We start from the raw sequence: 21,383 nt of genomic DNA, 5'->3' as shown, positions 1-21,383 counted from the left end.
GGGAAGGGGAGGGGAAAGGAAATAAGGGAAAAGAAAAAAATGTGAAAAAAGGAAACAAAAAATGGAAACAAATTCTTTGTAAATAGGGAAGGGTGAAGGGGGTGAAGGAAGGACAGGGTATAGGGAAAAAATAAGAACCAAGACATTTCATGGAAAGGTATAAGATCCTAATGATAAATGTGACTGTATTGTTTGCTTTAAATGTACCAGTAAACTTGATGGGCAAAACCAAACCAAAACAAAACAAACACACAAAAAAAAGAAAAGTAGTCCAAGAGAGTAAGGGGGAGGGGGAGGAGAGCGAAGGGGAGATGCATAGAACAAAGATATGTCACACACAGGAACTGAAGGTAAACATCGTGTGCCATAACACGAGCTGAGATTAATCGGATGAAGAATGAAACTAAGAACGAAAGCCGAGCTAGAGGACTTGAGGGGGGCGGAGGAGAAGTTTCAAAAGAGACCAGCTGCACTACATACATAATAGCCACTCTCAGGACTACTGTAACGTGCACGTATTGCTAAATTGTACTAATAAAACTTTTTGAAAAGTGAAAAACATTTCTTTCAGCTCCTGTTCTGTGTCATCATCTAATTTCTCTCGTTTTCATGAAATCTTTCTAACAGAGAAATCCTTCTCAATTACTTTCCCTAGCCGTGAATTTGGCTTTGAAAGTAGTCCTGAAACCTCAGTTCCCTTATGAGCTCTTCTAGGAACAATCAGTTTGTCTATTGCCTTTTTTACGTTCAGTGAGATTATAGTTCATATGTCTTACTTGGTAACCTTATGCAAAATTAGATTTAGAAAGAAGCTTGGATAATCTTATTTGCTTCAATTGCAACATTTTTATTTATCTCAGATTTTGCTGAGCAGTACTTTGTTAGAATTATTCACTTTCTCTGCACTTACTGTATCAACATGAGCAAGTAACATATTTTAACTGTAGCTTTTACAAATGAAGAAAAATTAATAACCACAGTTCAAAAGTATAGGCACCAAAAAATTCTTAGTGCATTCTAAGTTAGCTACGTGCCTGGAACATATTATTTATAATTTTAAAACGTCTTCATTGGGCTGGTGCAGTTCAGGGAAAGAACATTCGCTTAGTATGCAAGAGGCCCTGGGTTCAATCGCCAGCCCTGAAATCAATCAGTCAAACTGAGATTTCTATGTTATAATCACCAGCTCTGTTATGTCATAGACTTTCACCAATATTTGTGAATATGCTAAATCTGTGTGTTTTATCCTTAGCTGAGAAGTGCCCATAGTGATTCACTTTATCTAAATAAAAAATATGTAAAATCCCAGAATTAAACTTCACGCACCTAATTATTTTATGAATCTATCATTTTTAGTAAAGTACACACTCCAGATTAATTCAGATCTTTCTGGAGCTATGAACATTACATTACTGATTTTCAAGTGCTTTTTCTCTTTTCTTTTCTTTTTTTTTTCTTCCCTCTCTCCTCTCCTTGCCTCAACTCCCCTCCCCTCCGCTCCTTTTCCCTCTCCTCTTCCTCCCCTCCTTTCCCCTCCCCCACTTCAGATAGGGTATCACTATGTGATCCAGGCTGACAATGAATTCACAGTGATCCTCCTGCCTAAGCCTCCCAAGTGCTGAGACCGTAGGTGTGTGCAATAATGGCTAGCTCAAAAATTTCTCTCTTATGTAGGAAAGATTAGACAAAACTTTTCCTAACCCATTGAGCTAAGAAACTGTATAACACCTCTACTTCAGGAGAATTCATTTTAACTTTCAGTAGAAGACATGTATTTTGGCTGGGGATTTAGCTTAGTGGTTCCACCGCCTGCCTCACAAGTGTAAGGACCCGAGTTTGATCCCTGGTACAAAAAACAAACAAACAGATAAAAAAACAAATCAAAACATGTATTTCGTGAATGGTTTAAAAAAAATCAAAATAACAGGCAACTTACATCAGCTTTGGATTTTTATTCACATCAATTGGGTTTGCTGTTTTTGAAAAGAAAGTATTCAGAAAAATAGCAATTTGACTAATTATTATCCTATCTACAAATAGCTGGACTCTTCATTTCTCATATGTGGAAAGACCATAAACTTGGTATCTGTTCTAGATGATCTACCATTTTAGTACCTGTTGCAAGCATCATCGAAATTATGCAACTAGAAAGTCACTCTGAAGCCCTTTAAGGCTGAAAAGATGTTGTCATCAAAAGTATAAAAAGGGCCGGGGATTTAGCTCAGCAGTTTGGTGACTTGCCTTGCAAGCACAAAGACCCGAGTTCAATCCCCGGTACAAAAATTTAAAAAAAGTATAAAAAGAACCCCTTATGTACAGTTCTGAAGATTCTGTATACCACCATAAAATATTGTACATCTAGACTTAAAATATTATCTAGATTTTCACATGTATATGACTTTTTTTAAAAATTAGCTTACATAGGTTTAATTGCATTTTTATAACCTAGAAATTATAGATGATATTCTCAAGGATATATACTCTAGCTTCAATTAAGAGAGATGGTTCTACAATTAGGGAACAAAGATTGTAAAACTAACATTAGATTCATGGAACACATATGCATATAATAATTAAAGTTTCTGGGTAGGATATAAAACATTGATATTGACTTTGATTGCCCTGATCAAATTATGCAGCTCCTAGAGGTTTGTATATTTTAGACTTTCTTTTTTTTCACATTGAGTTTATTGGTACATTCTAGGTATACAGTACAGTTACATTCATTACTGGGATCTTGTACCTTTACATGACAGGTCTTGGTTCTCATTTTTCCCCTTGTCCCTGCCCTCCCTTCACCCCCTCCTCCCCTTCCTATTTACAAAACTTTATTTCCATTTTTTCATTTTCTCATATTTTTTTCTTTTCCCTTATTACCTTTCCCCTACCCTTTCCACTTTCCCTATACCTTTAGCCCTTTTCTTCCTATTTCACATTGACAATGATGCCATTAGGATATCATGTACAACTATAGTTTTTCACACTACAGAAACTATTCGGTATTTAAACATGTGTGACTTATTTATTTCACTTAGGAGTATATCCTCAATATGTATCCATTTTCCTACGAATGACTCGAATTTCTCATTCTTTATGGCTGAGACCTATTCCATTTTATAGAAAAACCACATCTTCTTTATCCAGTCTCCAATTGATGGGCAAATGGGCTGTTTCCAAGTTTTAGCTATTACAAACTGTGCCGCTATAAACATAGGTGCACATATATCACTGTGGCATGATTCTTTTAATTCTTTTGGAAAAATACCCAGCAGAGGGATAGCTGGGTCAAATGCAAGCTTTAATCCTAGTTCTTTGAGGTATCTCCATATTGATTTCCATAGTGGTTGCACCAGTTTGCACTCCCGCCAACAATGGAGAAGGGTTCCTTTCTCCCCATGACCCTGCCAACATTTGTTATTGTGTGATTTCTTGATAGCAGCCATTCTTTGTGGGGTGAGGTGGGATCTCAGTGTTGTTTTCATCTGCATCTCTTGAATGACCAGTGATAAATGTTGCTAATATTATATATCCTTTGATCCAAGAATTATTTTAAAACAATAACTATATAAACATTAATAAATATTTTAAAATATCTTATATCAGATAGATTAAAATAAATTTACTTAAACTGTTTATACCAAAATTATAGCAGTCATTTTTTTCAGTCTATTCGGATCTAACATTTTTTTACTTTCGACTTTTTCATCGAGATAGGGAAGGTATATTTTGTAAAACAAAAAATGTCTTTTGAAATATTAAAATATGCTTCACAATAAGAGGTTCATAATTTGGGTTAGTTTCTGACAATACATAAAAGATAACGTTATATTATTTTGTCATGGAAAATGACAGGAATCACAAAATTGTGTAATTTCTTCTGAAATATTTTGCATAAGGTATTTTAATAAGCATAGATTTAAATTACTCTTTATTTCACTCAGTAAATACTCATTGAGTGCTTTTTTGTTGATAAACCTCTCAAATTCATTCTGAGGAGTAAAAGTGTCAGTAGTAATGTGTTTGGGAGACAACACATACTCTTTGATCCAAAGAAGGCAGCTAAGATGGCTTACGAAGTAAACCCTAAGACTAGCTAGGAACAGAGTTCTAAGAATTTTGGGCGCACCATCCTCAGCAATCTGACGTGCACACCAAAATAGAGCTGCACCTAGCTTGAAGATATTGTGATTGTGGCTTTTGCTTAATGGATTGTAATGCATTCTGATACAGAAAAGCTTCACAGCATTTTCATTACTTATACTACTACTTTACGAAAAAGAATAAATTGCAAATTAAGAAAAGCTGGCAAGGCAAGGTTTATTCAGGAACCAAAGAAAACTAGTCATAGTAAACAAAACTAGATGCTAATGAAGAAATTGGCAACGTGCACCCAGCTGGACTAGCATTGCTATTACCCCTCCCGCCGTTTCAAATGAGACTGTGCAGTTTAATTATGCTATCCTTAGTTCACCATTGTACGCTGGGAATGAGAGATCCAGAAAAATGTCTTCTCATTTCAGCTCTGGATCAAGATGAACCATTCCTGAGCAGTGGCACTCAAGGAATTGAGTGGGATAAATCTCATTTACATCCACAACTGTTGTAGATAATGAAATCCAAACCTAACCCTGTGGCTATTCTGATATTTGGAGAGACTTGGAAACGTTTTGGTTGTACTTTACATATTAAGTGCATGAACTACTGGGGGAAAAGGGAAGCCTCTGTTAAACTGGTGCACTGGGGACCTTCATGGAGCAAACCTCATGGAATGCAAATCCTTCTAAATTCTCCTCTGAAATTACTCAAAACGTAGCTCATGGAACATTAGTAAGCATGATATAAGTAGATATTTGATCAGTGAATATTCAGTATAAGTCATCATACAAAAAGTTGGCTGTCCTGCTTGAAAGACCGCATGGAAATGGAGAGAAAGAGAGAGAAGATACAGAGACAGAGAGACAGATGCAGAGACAGAGATAGAGAGACAGAGAAAGACAGATCTTGATAATTCATAGTAAGAAAAATAGGCTCAAAAAGCTGTGCGTGGTAGTTGATTCCAGCCACATGTGACCATAGGCAACATCAACAGAAAAATTACACAGCTGAAGGTATTCTGCATTGAGGATCATGTGCAAATTAAATAGTTTTTAAGTGATAAAATTTTGAGGTATTTTCTACCTGCAATTAATACCCAAAAGAGTTGTCTAAGGAGAAATTTGGAAAGTAAGGATACAAATTGTACTTTCCTCATGGAATACACACATGTCATTTAAGTAGGCAATGACAAAAGTTAAATTTCAGATGAAGAAACAGAAAGTGAAAATTGATGAAGTGATCTGCAAAGACAAGGCAGGACGATAAGAACACTGCGTATTGCCATGTCATTCCCCAAGTCTAACGGTCCCTAGGCTGGTCCCCTTTCTACTCCTCAGAGATGTCTTACGCTTGTTTGGTGTGTTGTATCCAGGCTTTTAGTTGTAAGGGGGAACACCTGAGAAGAATCATGCTACTTCACCTTGGCAGAACTCTACTGTATTCTAAATTACTTTCATAGCATTCTTACTAATTTATTACTTATTTATTTTCGCTTCTATAAGCTACTTGAGTTGAAAAAAATTATTAGTTCATTTTATTTGTATAGAATAAGGGGTATCATTTGGCATATTCTTAAATGTATATAAATACTTTGATCATTTTTACTCCTTATTACCCTTCTTGATCTGCCCTCCTCATCCTCTTATTTCCTGCCTCTTCTTTACTATTCTCCTTTCTTTAATTAAAAAAATTTCCCCAAAATTGGTAATCATATGCTAATACACTATTTATCATAATGTGACCTACACATATCTGTGAGATTTATGACTATATACAATGATACCTCCATTGTCAGACTCCATTCATTCCAAATTTGTGCTAGAATTTGGTGATGTTTGAGAATTGAACAAACTTCTCACAAGAAATAATGTAAAACCAAATAATTGGTTCTGAGCCCCCAAAATCACACTTATAAATTCATTTTCCAGGACTTTCACAAATTTCTTAATGATTTCTTTAATTTCATTGTGGTTCTCACAGTTCCCTCTTAGCTTTACTGCTGGTATCACTAACGTTCTTTGGAGACATAGTTATAACATTTTATGCAAATAAAGTACAAAAAAAAAACCACAACAGCAAACGTTTCAACACACTAACAGAAGCACTATACGTTATCTGGGTGAGAGCAGCACTTAGACTAGGCGTCACCACCACTCTGCGTCTGCAGCAAGATGTGACGGGTAACTCACTCTTGGCCCACAAAGTTTTTACTCATTTCGGATTTTCAGTTCGACTATCAGAAAAAGTTATGAAATAAGCAGAATTTTTTTTCAAACATTGATGTTCAAGTAGTGGAAAGTTCTTGGAACCATTCAAGCTTGGAACCGACAGCCAAGTTATCACTGTATATGGAATTCATTAAGCACTTTTCAATAGATGTTTAATATGTACTTGCACAGAAAAACAAGTGTTGCTAGTTCTCTTAGGTGAACTCTAGACTTGAGTAAAGAAGTTCGATACTTGATAGAATACATTATACATGTTTCAAGTAGTGGAAAGTTCTTGGAACCATTCAAGCTTGGAACCGACAGCCAAGTTATCACTGTATATGGAATTCATTAAGCACTTTTCAATAGATGTTTAATATGTACTTGCACAGAAAAACAAGTGTTGCTAGTTCTCTTAGGTGAACTCTAGACTTGAGTAAAGAAGTTCGATACTTGATAGAATACATTATACATGTAAGTAAAAAATGTTTTTATATTACATAATATTGATGAAAGAAATGAAAGAAAACATAACTAAATGGAGAGTCAAACTAACCTTGTACATGCAACACAATAAACTTATCAGTTCTTCACAAATCAATGTTTATTTGTAAGGCAACTGCTATCAAAATGTCAGTAAGGTATTGTGAACATAGACAAGATTATGCTAAAATTTACTTGGAAAATAGTAGGCCTTATTGTAGATAAATAGCTATAATGACTATTTTCACAGTTTTTAAAAGAAGAATAAATTATAAGGTCACACTCCCCTCTATATTTTGGTCTACTGTATAGGCCAGATTAAGATGCTGTAGTAATCACAGAGGATGGACATATATGTATAAAACAAAGAAAGCAAAAGTCATTCCACATAGATACACCCAGTAGACTATGAATAAAAGTGAAAAGGTAATTCGGTGGAAGAAGCATAGTGTTTTTAAACAAATGGTTTTGCAGCATATTCATAGCTATGTAATAAAATTAAATCTCTATTAATCTGTTACACCTGATACATGTATTAACTTAAAATAAGTCATAAAATTAAATATTAAGTATAAAGCAATAAATATTTGATCATTGTCATTTAAAAATTAAAAACAAGTGAAAATATTCAAGAACAAGATTTAGGCAAAGAGTTATAATTTATAAAAAAACTTGAACTGTAAATAGAAAAACTAATAACTTGAATTTCATCAAAATTAAGAAATCTTGCATTTAATCCAAAATCAAATTCACATCAAAGAATGGAAAAAAATATTCGGTAAAATGGGAGTCTGAAAATAAGCCAGAGTAGCTATTCTAATTTCAGAAAAAAAGGACTTCACGCTAATAGTGATTGGAATAGGTAAAAAGGTTGCTACATATTGGTTAAGAGAGCCATTCATCAGAAAAATGTAAAAATGTTAAAATATATGCACCAGAAATTATCACACCTGACTTCATAAAAGAACTGCTACTGGAAATTAAAACTCAGATAAACATTAACACATACAGGTTAACCTTGATTGGCAACTGTCACAAACAAACAGATCAAGAAATAAATCAACAAATGAGTAACAGAGTTGAATCATATGTATAAACAAATAGAATTAACACATAGTTCAAGAATATTCCACTCAACATTATTCTCAGTAGCATATGAAACCTTCCAAAATAGATCACATACCAGCCCTTAAAGCATAGTTAAGTAAATACAGAAGAGTCAAAATTACTCCATGCACTTTAACAGATCATAGAGCAAGGAAAGCAAAAATCATGGCAAAAGAAGCCACAGAAAGTATGCAAACACATGAAAATTAAATAATGCATCTCTTGAATAATCAATAGGCCATAGAAGAAATCAAAGATGAAATTACACAGTTCCTAAAATGAAATAATAATACCAGTGCAATGTACCAGAATGTATGGGACAAAATGAAACCAATCCTAAGAAGGAAGTTTATAGCTGTGAACTCCACATTGGACAACCCCTTAACTAATCTTACCAAAAATGGAAAGAAAATATGCACATCAATGCAACTAGAAACAAAAAAGGAGACATCACAATGGACATCAAATTCCAAAAAACTATTAACAATTTCTTAAAAAACCTGTACTCCAACAAGCTGGAGAATTATGAAGAAATGAATAGATTTCTAGAAACATATACATATGTTTATTCATACATTTATTCGCATACTTATGAATTTTCAAAACTAAACTAAGAAGATATGAAACAACCCGAATAATCCAATCATAGGCAACAAAACTGAAGCAGTAATAAAAACCTACCAACTAAAAAAAGCTAAATATAGAATTTAATTTGGCCAAGCTAGTCCTTTCTGGGGATTTTCCAAAAAGAGTTAGAGGCATCATATTACAGTGATACATGCCTATCCATGTTTATAGGAGCACAAATCATAAAAACTAAATCTTGGAAGTGGCCTATATGTTCATCAACAGATAAATAAATAAAGGACATGTGATATTTACACATGATGGAGCATTACTCTGCTGTAAAGGATAAAGTTGAGTGATTTCTAGGAAAAAATAGATGCTCCTTGAGACCATAATGTTAAGTGAAAGAAATCAGACGCACAAAATTAATATCACATGTTTGTGCTTATACAAGAAACAGAAATATAAATAAATCAAAAAGAAAAGTAATATATAGATAATAGAAAATGGGGAGATAGATCCTTTGCATAAGTTAAGGAGAACAAGAGATGGACAAAGAGGTGTGGAAGCAAGGAGGAGGGGCTGAAAAAAGAAATAATATATATTTTATGTACATGCTAACTCCCTGTAGTGAATGTAATCATTATATACTGCAAATATGTACTCATAAAATGACAAAAAACAAACGTTTGCTCTGCAAAGAATTTAAGAGGATGAAAAACAAAGCTATATATTAGCAAACCACCTACATGAAAAATTTCTGATATCTAAGCATGTAAAGATTATCGAAAACTCAACAAAGGTGCCTGGTGGTATAACTTATTTGTAGAAGAGCTGTCTGTCATGTGTGAGGACCTACATTGTACTCCCTGTAGCAAAACAAACAAACAAACAAAAGAAAACAAAATAAAAACCAAACACTTAGCAAGAAAGATAATTCCAATTATAAAATGGATAAAAATGTGAATAACAATTTAAAAGAGCACTTAAAAGATATTAGGCATTTTTTTGCCACCTTGCTGAAGTAGTTTATATTTTTAAATTTTTTTCCTCGTTGAGTTTATTGGTACATTTTAGGTATACAGTACAGTTACATTCATCATTGGGATCTTGTACCTTTACATGACCGGTCTTGGTTCTCATTTTTTCCCCTTACCCCTGCCCTCCATTCACCGCCTTCTCCCTTCCCTATTTACAAAAACTATTTCCATTTTTTCATTTTCTCATATTTTTTCTTTTCCCTTATCTCCTTTCCCCTACCCTTCCCAAAATCAAACCATGAGATACCAAGATGAGATTACCAGAATGGCTATAAATAAATATCGTGACAACCCCATATACTGCAAGTATATAGCAAAACTGTGTCTCTCATATAATGCTGGTGGCAATGTAAAATGATACAATTATTTTGGAAAAATTTTTGGCAGTTTCTTATAAAACTAATATGCAGATAACTTACAACTCATATTCACTCTTGAACATTTATCCCAGAAAGATGAAAATTTATTTTCCCCAAGAAATTGTCCATGAACTTTCATTGAATTTTTTAGTTTTAATGGCCACAACATAAAAATCCTGCAGAATAAATGAATTGGGTGAATAAACATCATTGTGGCATGTTTATCCTGTGGAACACTACTGAACAATAAAAAAGAATGAACTTTGCTTACATGCAACACTTAGATGGATTTCAAAGGAATTATGCTGAGATAAAGGCCAATTTCAAGAGCTTATATACACTGTATGATTTTGTTTATGCTGCTTTATGGAACTGACAAAATCATTAATAACTGATCAGTAGTTGCCAGTTACTTGGTATTGGGATTAGATAGAAATGATGTAGCAACAAAAACAAAAAACAATAAATACGGGTATCCCTTGAGGTAATGGTATTTCATTTTTTTGTATAATTATCACATGGGACTCGATATTCTGATTATGACATTGTACTACAGTTTTGCAAAATGTTACCAAATTGACCAAAACTTGATGAAGGATACATATGAACTCTCTATATTAATTCTTGTGACTTAATGTGATTCAACAATTATTTTGAGAATAAAATTTAAATTAAAAGTACCCTGTTAAACAATGTGTGACCATTTCTGGAGCTTAGGAATGTTTACATAACACTAGCCAGCTGTATGTATGAAACCGCTAATGGGGAATTTAAAAATTGGATGTCAAGAGTACAGGGACAGTTTTTCTTTTTTAAATATATATATATTTTATAGATGGCAATAAAAGAAAACAATGATATTGTTTCATAGTTCTCCACTCACTGTTTCATGTAAAACAATAAAATAAAAATTCAAAAAGAGAACTGAGTTAAAAACCTTCCACTATGGAGTAAAGAATTATGTGAGACCTCAAGGAAAGGGTACAAGAAATCTCTTGCTTATTACAGTAACAGTAATCTCATGCATTTCCACTATTTCCATCATCTAATTTAACATAATTAAGTATAAATGTTCATTAGCTGCACATGAAAGATTTGTTAAATCATCTCATTGATAAGTTAATACTCAGAACACATATAAGGAAGACTAGAATCTTTGAATAGAAGTTAATATTTTCAAACTTATAATATTACTTGCAAGTGGATTCCTTAAAAACCAGTGGGGAGAGATTGTGGCCTGATAATTAATAATTGCCAAAATGTCAGAGACTCAAACAATATCCATCATGCTTAATTCACATCAAAACCAAGCCATGCCATTTCAATTGCTGTTTATGAAGATTTTGATTAACCCTTTCAAAATTGGAAAAAGAAGTCATAAATAATCTGACTTCACAGCAATGAGAATACTTCAATTTCAGTGGCAAGTTTCTCTTCAGTTTATCACTTTCTCTAGAATTCCAGTTGTAACAATAATTTTTTCTATAGCTTCACTTTCTATTAAAATGTAGACAGAAGAGCACAAGGCAAATATCATCATTTTGGAGACTTTTCAACCTTCCATTCATTCTTACAATTACAAACTCAGGAACACATTAATTCAGTTACTCAGAGGAATGGATTGAGATGTAGATTTAACACATAAGAGAATTACAGCTCAGATCTTTCAAAATTCCGATGACTAATGTGCCACATTCTTTTCCATTATTTCAACAGTAAATAATGAAATGAAGTATTTCTCTATGGACATTGAACTGAATTTTAATTTCAGATAAATGAGAGCACACATTGTACCCATCTTACAGATTCACCTCCACATATGCAAGTACAATCAGAAATAATGATTTTTTAAAATTAAAAACCCAGCTGCTCTATACAATAGATGTTATCCACACTAGTATGACAATAATTCAGCAATGCCCCAACTAAACCTCCACTTGTATTAATAGTTACATTTGAACACAAAAGTATTGGTATAAACTGAAAGAAAAACAAGTATTAAAAAATCCCATGGACATTTTTATCTAGTGTGACTGTTCATTTCCACTTATATTTTCCAACACTAATTCTAACTTTGATGTTGTAAGTATTAAAGAGCTACGTTTCTGCTTAAATTTTATGGGACTCTGACCTATTCTAATGTCTTCCACTCCTGTCATTATTGTAATTATTACAAGGGATATTGACGTGGAAGCATGGTAATTATGCAAGATAATATACAGTTACCCATCAAAATTTCAGAAGTAGAAGTAGTATTTTTATTTGAAAAAAATATCAGCTGATTCTGGGCCAGGAATGGTGGCACACATCTGTAATCCCAGCACTTGGGAGGCTGAGGCACAAGAGCAAAGCCAACCTAGGCTACATGGTGAGATGGAAGCCAACCTGAACTACACAATGAGAATTTGTCTCCAAAAAATATTAGCTGATTCTGAAACTTTCTCCAAGTCAACTGCTTCTGTGTTACATGGGTACTGTATCAATGCACTGTCATGACGTAAACTACATATGTCTCTTTGACAAAGATGTGTAGATATGTGATGAGTTACTTTGGGGATAATGGCGCAGAGGTTCTTGTTAACTTTGGTATGGGCTGTGAGAAACGCAAGAAGATCTTGGCATTGACCCAGGAAATTTCATTAATAGCATGATCTGGGATATAAACTTTGTATTCCCTAACACGGCAAGGCTATCTTGCTCTCACTGTTCTCATACACACATCACTTAAATCATCTTTGAAGATGTATGTGAACCAGAGGTGTTTCTGCTCTATCTCTCTATGAAGGGCAATAACATGTTGTTACAATCCATTAGCTATAAACTATGCATTCTTTCTGCAAGCCTTTGCTTACACTTTATGTGCAACATTTACTTCCTCTATGAATTTTATTTCATACACTTTAGTAATTTCTGGGAACATAAGTAGATACCCAGATGTTATCTATTTCCTCCATAAGCTAAAGATAATGTCTGCATATAAATTCCAATTCTATATTTTTATGATTTAGATTCTAAATTTTAGAAATCAACAATAGATACAAATATTGAGACCATACCTTCAGCTGAGAGAGATAGGGAAAAAATTTAAGAATGAGAAAAATAGCATGCGATTTCCTTGATTCAACAGTAATAGAATTAAAAGTGTACCTGATGACACAGGCGTAAAGACCACTGTCCTGTAGCAATGTCGGTCGGAACCAAATGGAGTCTTCTTCTTTACTCATTCTACTTCCATCAAAGGCTATTGGTTCTTCAAAATCTCCGGGGCCAGAGCTCTTGTACCACATCAAACTGAGTCCAGCACTTTGGGCAAGGGAATAATTTGCTCTGATATAACCATAAAAGAGTGCACATTTGATTCGAACAGGTTCTCCCACCAACACTTGATATTTCTTAATGTCGATGGACCAATCAGTGCATCCATCTGCTGTGGTAAAAGAGAGAGGAAAAAACATTAAAGAAAAAGTTAAACAACCAGTTCATTCATTAATTTCCTTAACAAATATATGTGCTGAGCATTTATTTTAATTCATTCTAAGTCTAGAGAATATAGCAATGAATAAAACTGAAAATGACCCTGAAAAGCAGTTTATATTGCTCACTAACAATGTATTCTTTCCTTAGTCTGCTTCAGCGGGCAATTATTTTTAGTTTGGATCAATATGCTCATTTTTTTATTTACATTTTACAATTCTAAATAGACTTTCTCTTTGCCTACTCTGTCAAAATAGATCTGGGCCTTTTTCAATTTTTTTTCCTTTTCTAGGTGGTATTGAAGCTTTGTCAGTAGAGGGTGCTGAGGAGACATTGCAGGAGGAAAGGGCTTTGCTTCCTAATTCCAGCATAGTTGCTTAGCCAGTTCCTGCAGCACTCAAGGCTTCTCCAGCTCCCAGCTGCTCCAGCAAAAGGCAGCCAACAGCTCTGCAAATATTCAGCCAAGTCTCAAGTGAGACACTTACTTATGAATAGCTATCACAGAAACCTCAGAGAGAGAGAGAGAGAGAGAGAGAGAGAGAGAGAGAGAGAGAGAGAGTCTCTATCAACTTCCTGAGAACAGATTTCTAACAAGGTATACAAGTGCAGTAACTTGATGACTTTTGCCCTATACCTGCTTATCAAGCCAGGAGCTCTGTGCTGGGAATAGAAGAGCTACCTTGGGTGCTTTATCTCATTTCTAGGGGTAATGACAATTATTCCTCTATTCTTTGGCATTCTCTTTTGCTATGAACTGAGTGTGCTCCTCACTCATGCACTGAAGCTCTGACACCCAAGGTGATGGTATTTACATATGGAGCTATTGAGAAATAATTAAAGTTAGATGAGGTCATGAGTTTGTGGCTTTTCTGATAGTATTCTTGCTCTTAAAAGGTACATGCAAACTTACTCTTCTTTCCCTGTCCTCTTGTACACCAAGATAACAGGGTGGCTAAGCACATAGAAAGTGATAGCAGGCTGTAAGCCAGGAACCATCACCAGGAACCAAAGTGGTTGGTACCTTGATCTTGAGCTTTTTAAACACTACAACTGGGAGAAATAAACTGTATAGTTGAAGCCATCCAGTCCATTTTATTTTAATATGGTGGCCTGAATAAACTACTACTTCTTTCATACTAGCTGGTCCCTTCATTATTCAAAGCTCCTGTTGTATTTAATAATTCTTTATATATTTCTTAGTTTAAATTAGTGTGTAGTTTTTTTTCTCTAACACAAATTGATAAAAATCAGGAATCAATACAGCCAAGCAAGATAGAAATGAAAATGAACTGAGCTCTTGTACTCTTTTATAGTCAAAGGCAGTGCTTTCTGACTTCTGGGAATATTATACAGAGGGAAACATAGTGGGAAATGAGAAGGGTGAGGAGAGAGTCAGATTAGATCTTTTTCATTTTCTGAAGGTACGATTTTAGAAATGACACTGTTTTAAAGTTCTGCCTCTCCCTCACATTCAAAACAACAGGTCGCAATGGGGCAGGTACGCCATCATCATCATAGAGAAGTTGGGGATTTCCCACTTAGAAAGTGTTACTGTCCAACATTTGGCAGTAAAATAAATGTAGCTTTGCTCATAATATGCCACTGCTGGGGCCGGGGATTTAGCTAAATCATGCCACCATGTGCCTCACAAGTGCAAGGTCCTGAATTCCATCTCTGGTGGGGGATATACCACTGCTGATCAAAAGGGCCAAGATCTAGAAAACAGAACCTCTAACAGAATCCTCTAAGTATTGTAAGAATTTCATTGACCACAAATCAATAAAAGGATTAACCTAAAGTCTTGGGAGCAGCACGAATGACACAAAATTGAAGAGAAGGGAAAATGATCCAGAGGAAAAGGAAGGGGCACATTAGAGCAAAGACAATATATGATAATATGAAATTAATTATTCATTTTATATTAATATGCAACATCGAATAAACATTTAACTATGCACCAATGAGTTTAAAATTTTTCATTTACCCTTCACAAAGAATGCATTTGAATTTGGAACTTGATGTTCTCTCTATCTGAAACATTTTTCATCACAGGACTACACGGCTCCCCCTCCCCTCTTTAAATATCACTTTCACAAAGAGGCCTTTCCTAACTGTCTTTTATGAAACAGTATCATCCTGTTCAACTTAATCCATATTCTGCATTCATTTCTCAGGACATAGTTCTGTTTTACATTGCATTACTTATCGATTTGTTGTTCACTTTGTGTCCCTTCCAACTGGATTTAAAACCCTGGAGGTCAGGGACTTTGACTTCTCACTTGCTTACTTGAAAGCCCTAGTGCCTAAAAGTGTCTACTAAAGAGCTCAACACGTCATTTGCCAAATAAATGAGAGAATGAATAAATAAGTGAATTAATGATGAAACAGTATATGGAGGAATTCCATGGCATTTAAGAGAATTGAAAATGAGCAGGATACGTTGCATACACGCATTAATTCCTCGAGATGAACATCGTTATTCTGTAATACAAACATGCACTGATCAAAAAGTGTGAATGTTTGCATTCTCACCCATCTATGTGCTAACCTAGAATTTATTCTCCCTACCAGTGTGTATTCCACTTATTAATGAAGGTGTCATTTTCATACCATGCTTTGATTTAGTCCATTGGAGTTATCAAACTTGAGACTAAATTTTTATTAAAGTGTTGTAGTGAGGTACAATCTAAAATAAATCTGCTAGAATTTTGGTGGAAATCATCAACGTCTGCGCCATCACCACCATTCCTGTCAATGACTATTGCAGAGCCAGCATCCTACACTAAATAGGATGAAAGAACTACACAAACAGGGTGGTTAGATAATTTTGTGGGACATTTATCAACACGGGTTTGCACATTTGGCCCACTGGATGAAATGAATCCTAGGTTGGATTTTATTTTAACCAGTTATAATCCTGGTTATGAGCTTGAAATTATCTTGTTTTACCACTACATGAATTATAACACAACTCTAGAATCAAGTTATTATAACTGAGGCTATTTGTCACACATTATTGTGCCACTACTGGAAAAGTTTGAAAAACCTTCAAGGTGGCAGTGAAAGGATAAGATAAAATTACTCAAAATCTCAGAAGATTTACAAGGTAAAGCAAAATGCTTGAAGGTAAAAACAAAAAGCTTTAGTCTAGAAAGTTCTAAAAACTTAGTAACAAATTAGATCAGGAGGACAGAGAGGAAGACTCATATTGGGAATACGTAGATATTAATAAACACTTCCTGGATATGCTTATGAGAAAAATGCTCAAATACATGTTTTTGAAAATTGGTGTTTTCAGTACTTAACAATTTGCCATGGAAGAAAATTCCAAATGACAGAGGCATATAGCAAGGAAAAGCCAGAGGCAAAGGGAAGATGGGCATCCTGGGTAAGAGAGATCCAGTAGTATTTAACAAGGAAATAATAGCTCACGGCATAGGGGGTTTTACTACCACTCAACCAAATGCATGTTATAAATAAACTCAAATTATTATCTGTTTTAACAATTTTTGCTAAAAGATGGCAAAACAATAAAGAATAATGTGAGGTATGTTTAATTTTTTGATAAATATATTTAAATAAGTGATGGAATTGTATCTGTTATCAATAGTTACAATAAGTCATTTTTGCATGAAAGAAGTGATAACAGAAAATTTCCTTTATTAACATTTTGCCTCATTTGTGCACATGTTCTCTTTCTCACTTTGTATCACATTTTCCCCTTAAGCATTTGAAAATAAATTAAAGTGGAGACATAATGACATTTCACTATAAAATATGTCAACAACTCTTGAGGAAAGCAGCCACTTTTCTTGTATAACCACAAGTTCTTTTTAAGAAACTGCATAATAAGGCAGCTCAAATCTTAAAAGAATATGTAATCATGTAAACCTTAACGCTTGATGATCAGAATTGCTGTTGATACACTTAGTTTTCTCTCCTTCAGCACACAAGCTCTGTTGCTTTGGCACAATCATTTCAAAAGCATATTCCATACACTGATAGTTCAAGTATATAAGTAACCAGGTAGCTATCATTTTTTTCAGTTAATTGCTTAGGCCAGGAATATTTAATCCATGTTCCTTCTTTTGGATAAAAATATTCTGTAAAGCCATCTCAGAGTTTTCTTTTTTAAATTTTATTTATTAATTGATTTATTTATTTTTCTCATTGAGTTTAGTGGTACATTTTAGGTATACAGTACAGTTACATCCATCATTGGGATCTTGTACCTTTACATGACAGATTTTGGTTCTCATTTTTCCCCTTGTCCCTGCCCTCCCTTCACTTCTTCCCCCCTCTCCTATTTACAAAGACTTTGTTTCCATTTTTCCCTTTTCTCATATTTTTCTTTTCCCTTATTTCCTTTCCCCTACCCTTCCCACTTCCCTAAACCTTTAGACCCTTTCTTCCTATTTCACATTGGCAATTATACCATTTGTATACTATTTAAACTTTTAGTTTTTCACACCAGGGAAATTATTTGGTATTTACACGTGTGTGCCTTAGTTATTTCACTTAAGAGTATGACCTCAATAAATATCCATTGTTCTATGAATGACTCTAGTTTCTCATTCTTTATGGCTGAGTAGTATTCCATTTAATAGAAAAACCATCAGAGTTTTCTATTGGTACTATTCTTCCCTGATAGGAGGATCCCATGGAAGTGCTCAGATTCAATATTCCTTTGCAGTGCATATTCCTTAACAGTCAGTGGAAGTTTATAAAGCCATAAAATTGCTTTGGAGCAAGGCTAGGAAGCATTACTTCCTTCCTTTTTTGTTACTACCCATAAAGTTCTGTGAGCTTCTACAAAGACAATAGTGAAACTGAGATTCAGAACTAATTCCCTTAGTTAGAGTTCATACCAAAGTATCATTTCACAAACAAAAGTATATACACTAAATGATGTAGATATATTACAGTGAGATTGATGAAAATATTTTTAATTAAGTCATCATTCCTGCCTATTTAGGAGCTCAACGTATTTCCATAGTAACAGGCTTGAGGGATGAAGTCTAAAAAACAAGTCTGATCACAGAGCTTGTACATATTACATGTCAATATGAAAAAATAACACTTTTAAAAGGCAAAACACTTTAAGTATAAAGTATCTAATTGAATATTAATATTGGAATAATTATGAAATAGTTAAGATAGCTACATCAGCGTACACAATGTTTCATCACAATCCCCTTTACTAAGCTAATGTATCCTGTTTTCTCCATCTCATGTGAGTGTTAAATGCTAACAGTTCACAATCATCTCCTTTTGAAAATTACATTTCACTGACAAAAGTCACCCTTTTGGGACATTTAACCCCCTTGGATTTGGCCCATTGCCGGTAACTGACTGATGCGGACTTACAGAACTCTGGCCTTTTTGACTCTAGTAGAATAACTGTGCGGTGCAGTTTATGCTTCAGAATTCCTTATGCCAAGCTCAGAGTTCACCTAAAACTTCCACCTCACTCAGTTTACCCTTCCAATTTCCTTCCTTCCTTACAGATTTTTCCTGTGCAGTCCAAGCCCTGTGTTGATCCCAGTCGCAGAAAGGTGGCCTAACAGTTTTTTTTCCATTTATAAATCCTGTATTGTCTGACAAGTACTGAAGTGTTTTTTAAAAGTAATCTTATTAGTCCATTAATGCATACAGTATAATGACATCCATCATTGGAAATTTGCACCTTTACATAATCCATCTTAGTTATTTTCCCCATTCCCCTGCCCTCCTTTCAACCCCTCCTCCCCACCCTATCTACAAAGGCTTTGTTTCCATTTTTTTCTTTTTCTCATATTAATTTCATTCCCTTCTTTCTTTCCCCCTACCCTCCAAATCCCCCTTTCCCTTTTCTTCATATTTCACATTATCTATTATATCTTTTAGTCCTTATTTACACTTTCAGTTTCTCACACTAGAGAAACTATTCAGTATTTACACATGTACATCCTATTTATTTCACTTGAGTATGGCCTCAATGTGCATTCATTTACCTATAAATGTATCTAGCTTCTCATTCTTTATGGCTGAGTAGTACTCCATTTTATTTTAAAAAAACATAAAAAGCTGCCTCAACAAAGGCATAGCAGGCTGCATCTGTTGAAATGAAAAGACATGTAAATAAGTCTCAAAACCAGACTTCCAGATCACCTAAGGCAACCCCAAATGGAAAAGAGATGGAATGATCTGATACTCAACGACCTGGACTCCCTGAACTGACAACAAAAGAAGACCTGGGAAAAATGAAATCAGAAATTATTTCTCAGATAACAGCAGAGATTGTACCCATGGTACAAGACATGATTAATAAATCTAGAGCAGACACAGATTAAAAAAAATAGAGCAGCTGAGGAACAAGATGCAATCCCAACATAGGAAACAAATGGAATCCATAAAACAGATGCAAACAGTTTTCCAGGGCATAGATTAATATATTCATATACTGACAGCATGCGTTGAGATTCTGTTCTGGGTACTGAAGACAGTAGGACTTATAAGACCTCAGCTTTTTTATTTTCCCACAGGAACCTTGGCTAGATAGAAAGTAAAAGCACAACATGGTAATACAATGGAAAAATGCACAGAGCTGGTTATGGTAACATTCTAGGGAGGGGAAATGTTTGAGGTGTATGTCACAATCTAGGGAGATAGCCATAGAACAGGCCAGAAGGCCATTGATTTGGAGGGAAGTACAAAAGCAAAGGCACAGAAATAAGAGGTAGCGTGGTTTTTCAACAAACACTAATGGCTTTTGCTTGTTGTAAGAAGTTACATCAGGAAATAGCAAGAACTAAAGGGGAAAAATGGGCAAATACAGGTCATGGAAGCTCTTTCATAGGGTAAAAAATGTTTGATTTCATTGTGACAGCAATGGGGGGCTCTTGAAGAACTTAGGCATTTCTAGATATGCTACACTGGATAAAATTTGAGGTAGGAATGTCAATTTGGAGACTTTACCCAGAAGAGTACTATTACTGAAGGTCTGAGATCAAGAAGCGGTAGTAGAGAAGAAACAAACTGCATGGTCTCCAGAAAGATTTAGCAGGTAAAATGAATGGAGAAAGTGATTGAATTCCAGTTGTGAGGGAATGGAATAACGTTAATTTTCTTTGCCAATCATGTCTTTTGTCACAGATGGAAATATCATTCCCAGTTAACTCAAACATCAGCAATACCATGTCTTTGAAGTGGTGATGTCTGCGAAATGTATTTGCAATTTATTCACATAAAAGTTTTAGGCAATGGAAATGTAGAGGAAAAATGTGTCAATAGAACGAATGTATATGAGCATATATTTTTCCCTCCCTTGCTCTTTTTAAATTGCACAGAGGCAAACTTAATGTGTGGCATATGGCCATCATTTAATTTTAAACTAGTAAGCCTTGAAATACCAATTTTAAGACATGGTTGAGGCTAGGGATTGTAGTCCATGCACACAAGCTGTGATATACATTACATGGAACCATACGCAGAGCCTAGATTTTTCAAATATGTGAATTATATGCTTTATCTGAACTGGCTGCTTCTTTCTACAGACGTGAACTCCATAATTGAAAGATGGCACAATTAAAATTGGCATCTTTTTGAGGGGAAAGCAGAGATGCCCCTTAATTACTAATGCCTATGATAGCAAATCGAAGGAACAGTTCACCTTTTCACTTGCGTTTTCAAAAACCTTTGTCCTTAACGTTACTTGCTGTAGCACATTTACTTGAGGCAGAATATTGTCAAACCTTTGCCTTTAAAATATGTGCAGGGTAACAAACTTTGGAAGCGTGCCTTCAAATATTTTGGAGTGATTTGCGTGGGAGATAAGAATTGATGTTACTCAGGAGGCTGTGCCAATTACAAGGAACCCAGTTTACAGAAATCTTCTCTCTGATAAAGCCTGGAAGTTATCATCTATCAGCCTCTCAAAGTAGGTCATCTCCAAGTGGGTGCAGGCTTTGGTGAGCTGTTATCACAGTTCTTTTGAGATATGGTTCCCTCTTGATCAGGGAACAGATGGTCCCAAGGTAACTAAGATCCTAGTAGTACAGTTAACCCTATAC

General features: G+C 34.7%; 1 protein-coding gene across 2 annotated transcripts in view; it reads right to left on the bottom strand.

The window, feature by feature from the left end:
- Il1rapl1 (interleukin 1 receptor accessory protein like 1) overlaps positions 1-21,383 on the bottom strand; it is a 1,210,730-nt gene that overhangs the window by 569,871 nt on the left and 619,476 nt on the right. For both annotated transcript variants that reach the window (XM_033760431.1, XM_010613272.2), the window contains one exon: positions 13,006-13,285. In XM_033760431.1, coding sequence (XP_033616322.1) covers positions 13,006-13,285 — 280 coding nt within the window. The remainder of the gene's footprint in view (positions 1-13,005; positions 13,286-21,383) is intronic.

The sequence above is a fragment of the Fukomys damarensis genome, unplaced genomic scaffold (genome assembly GCF_012274545.1).
Source record: "Fukomys damarensis isolate Sample0158 unplaced genomic scaffold, DMR_v1.0_HiC HiC_scaffold_39, whole genome shotgun sequence".
Taxonomy (NCBI): Eukaryota; Metazoa; Chordata; class Mammalia; order Rodentia; family Bathyergidae; genus Fukomys; species Fukomys damarensis.
Note: the sequence above shows the minus strand (reverse complement) of the source record. Positions and strands in the feature narration are given on the sequence as shown.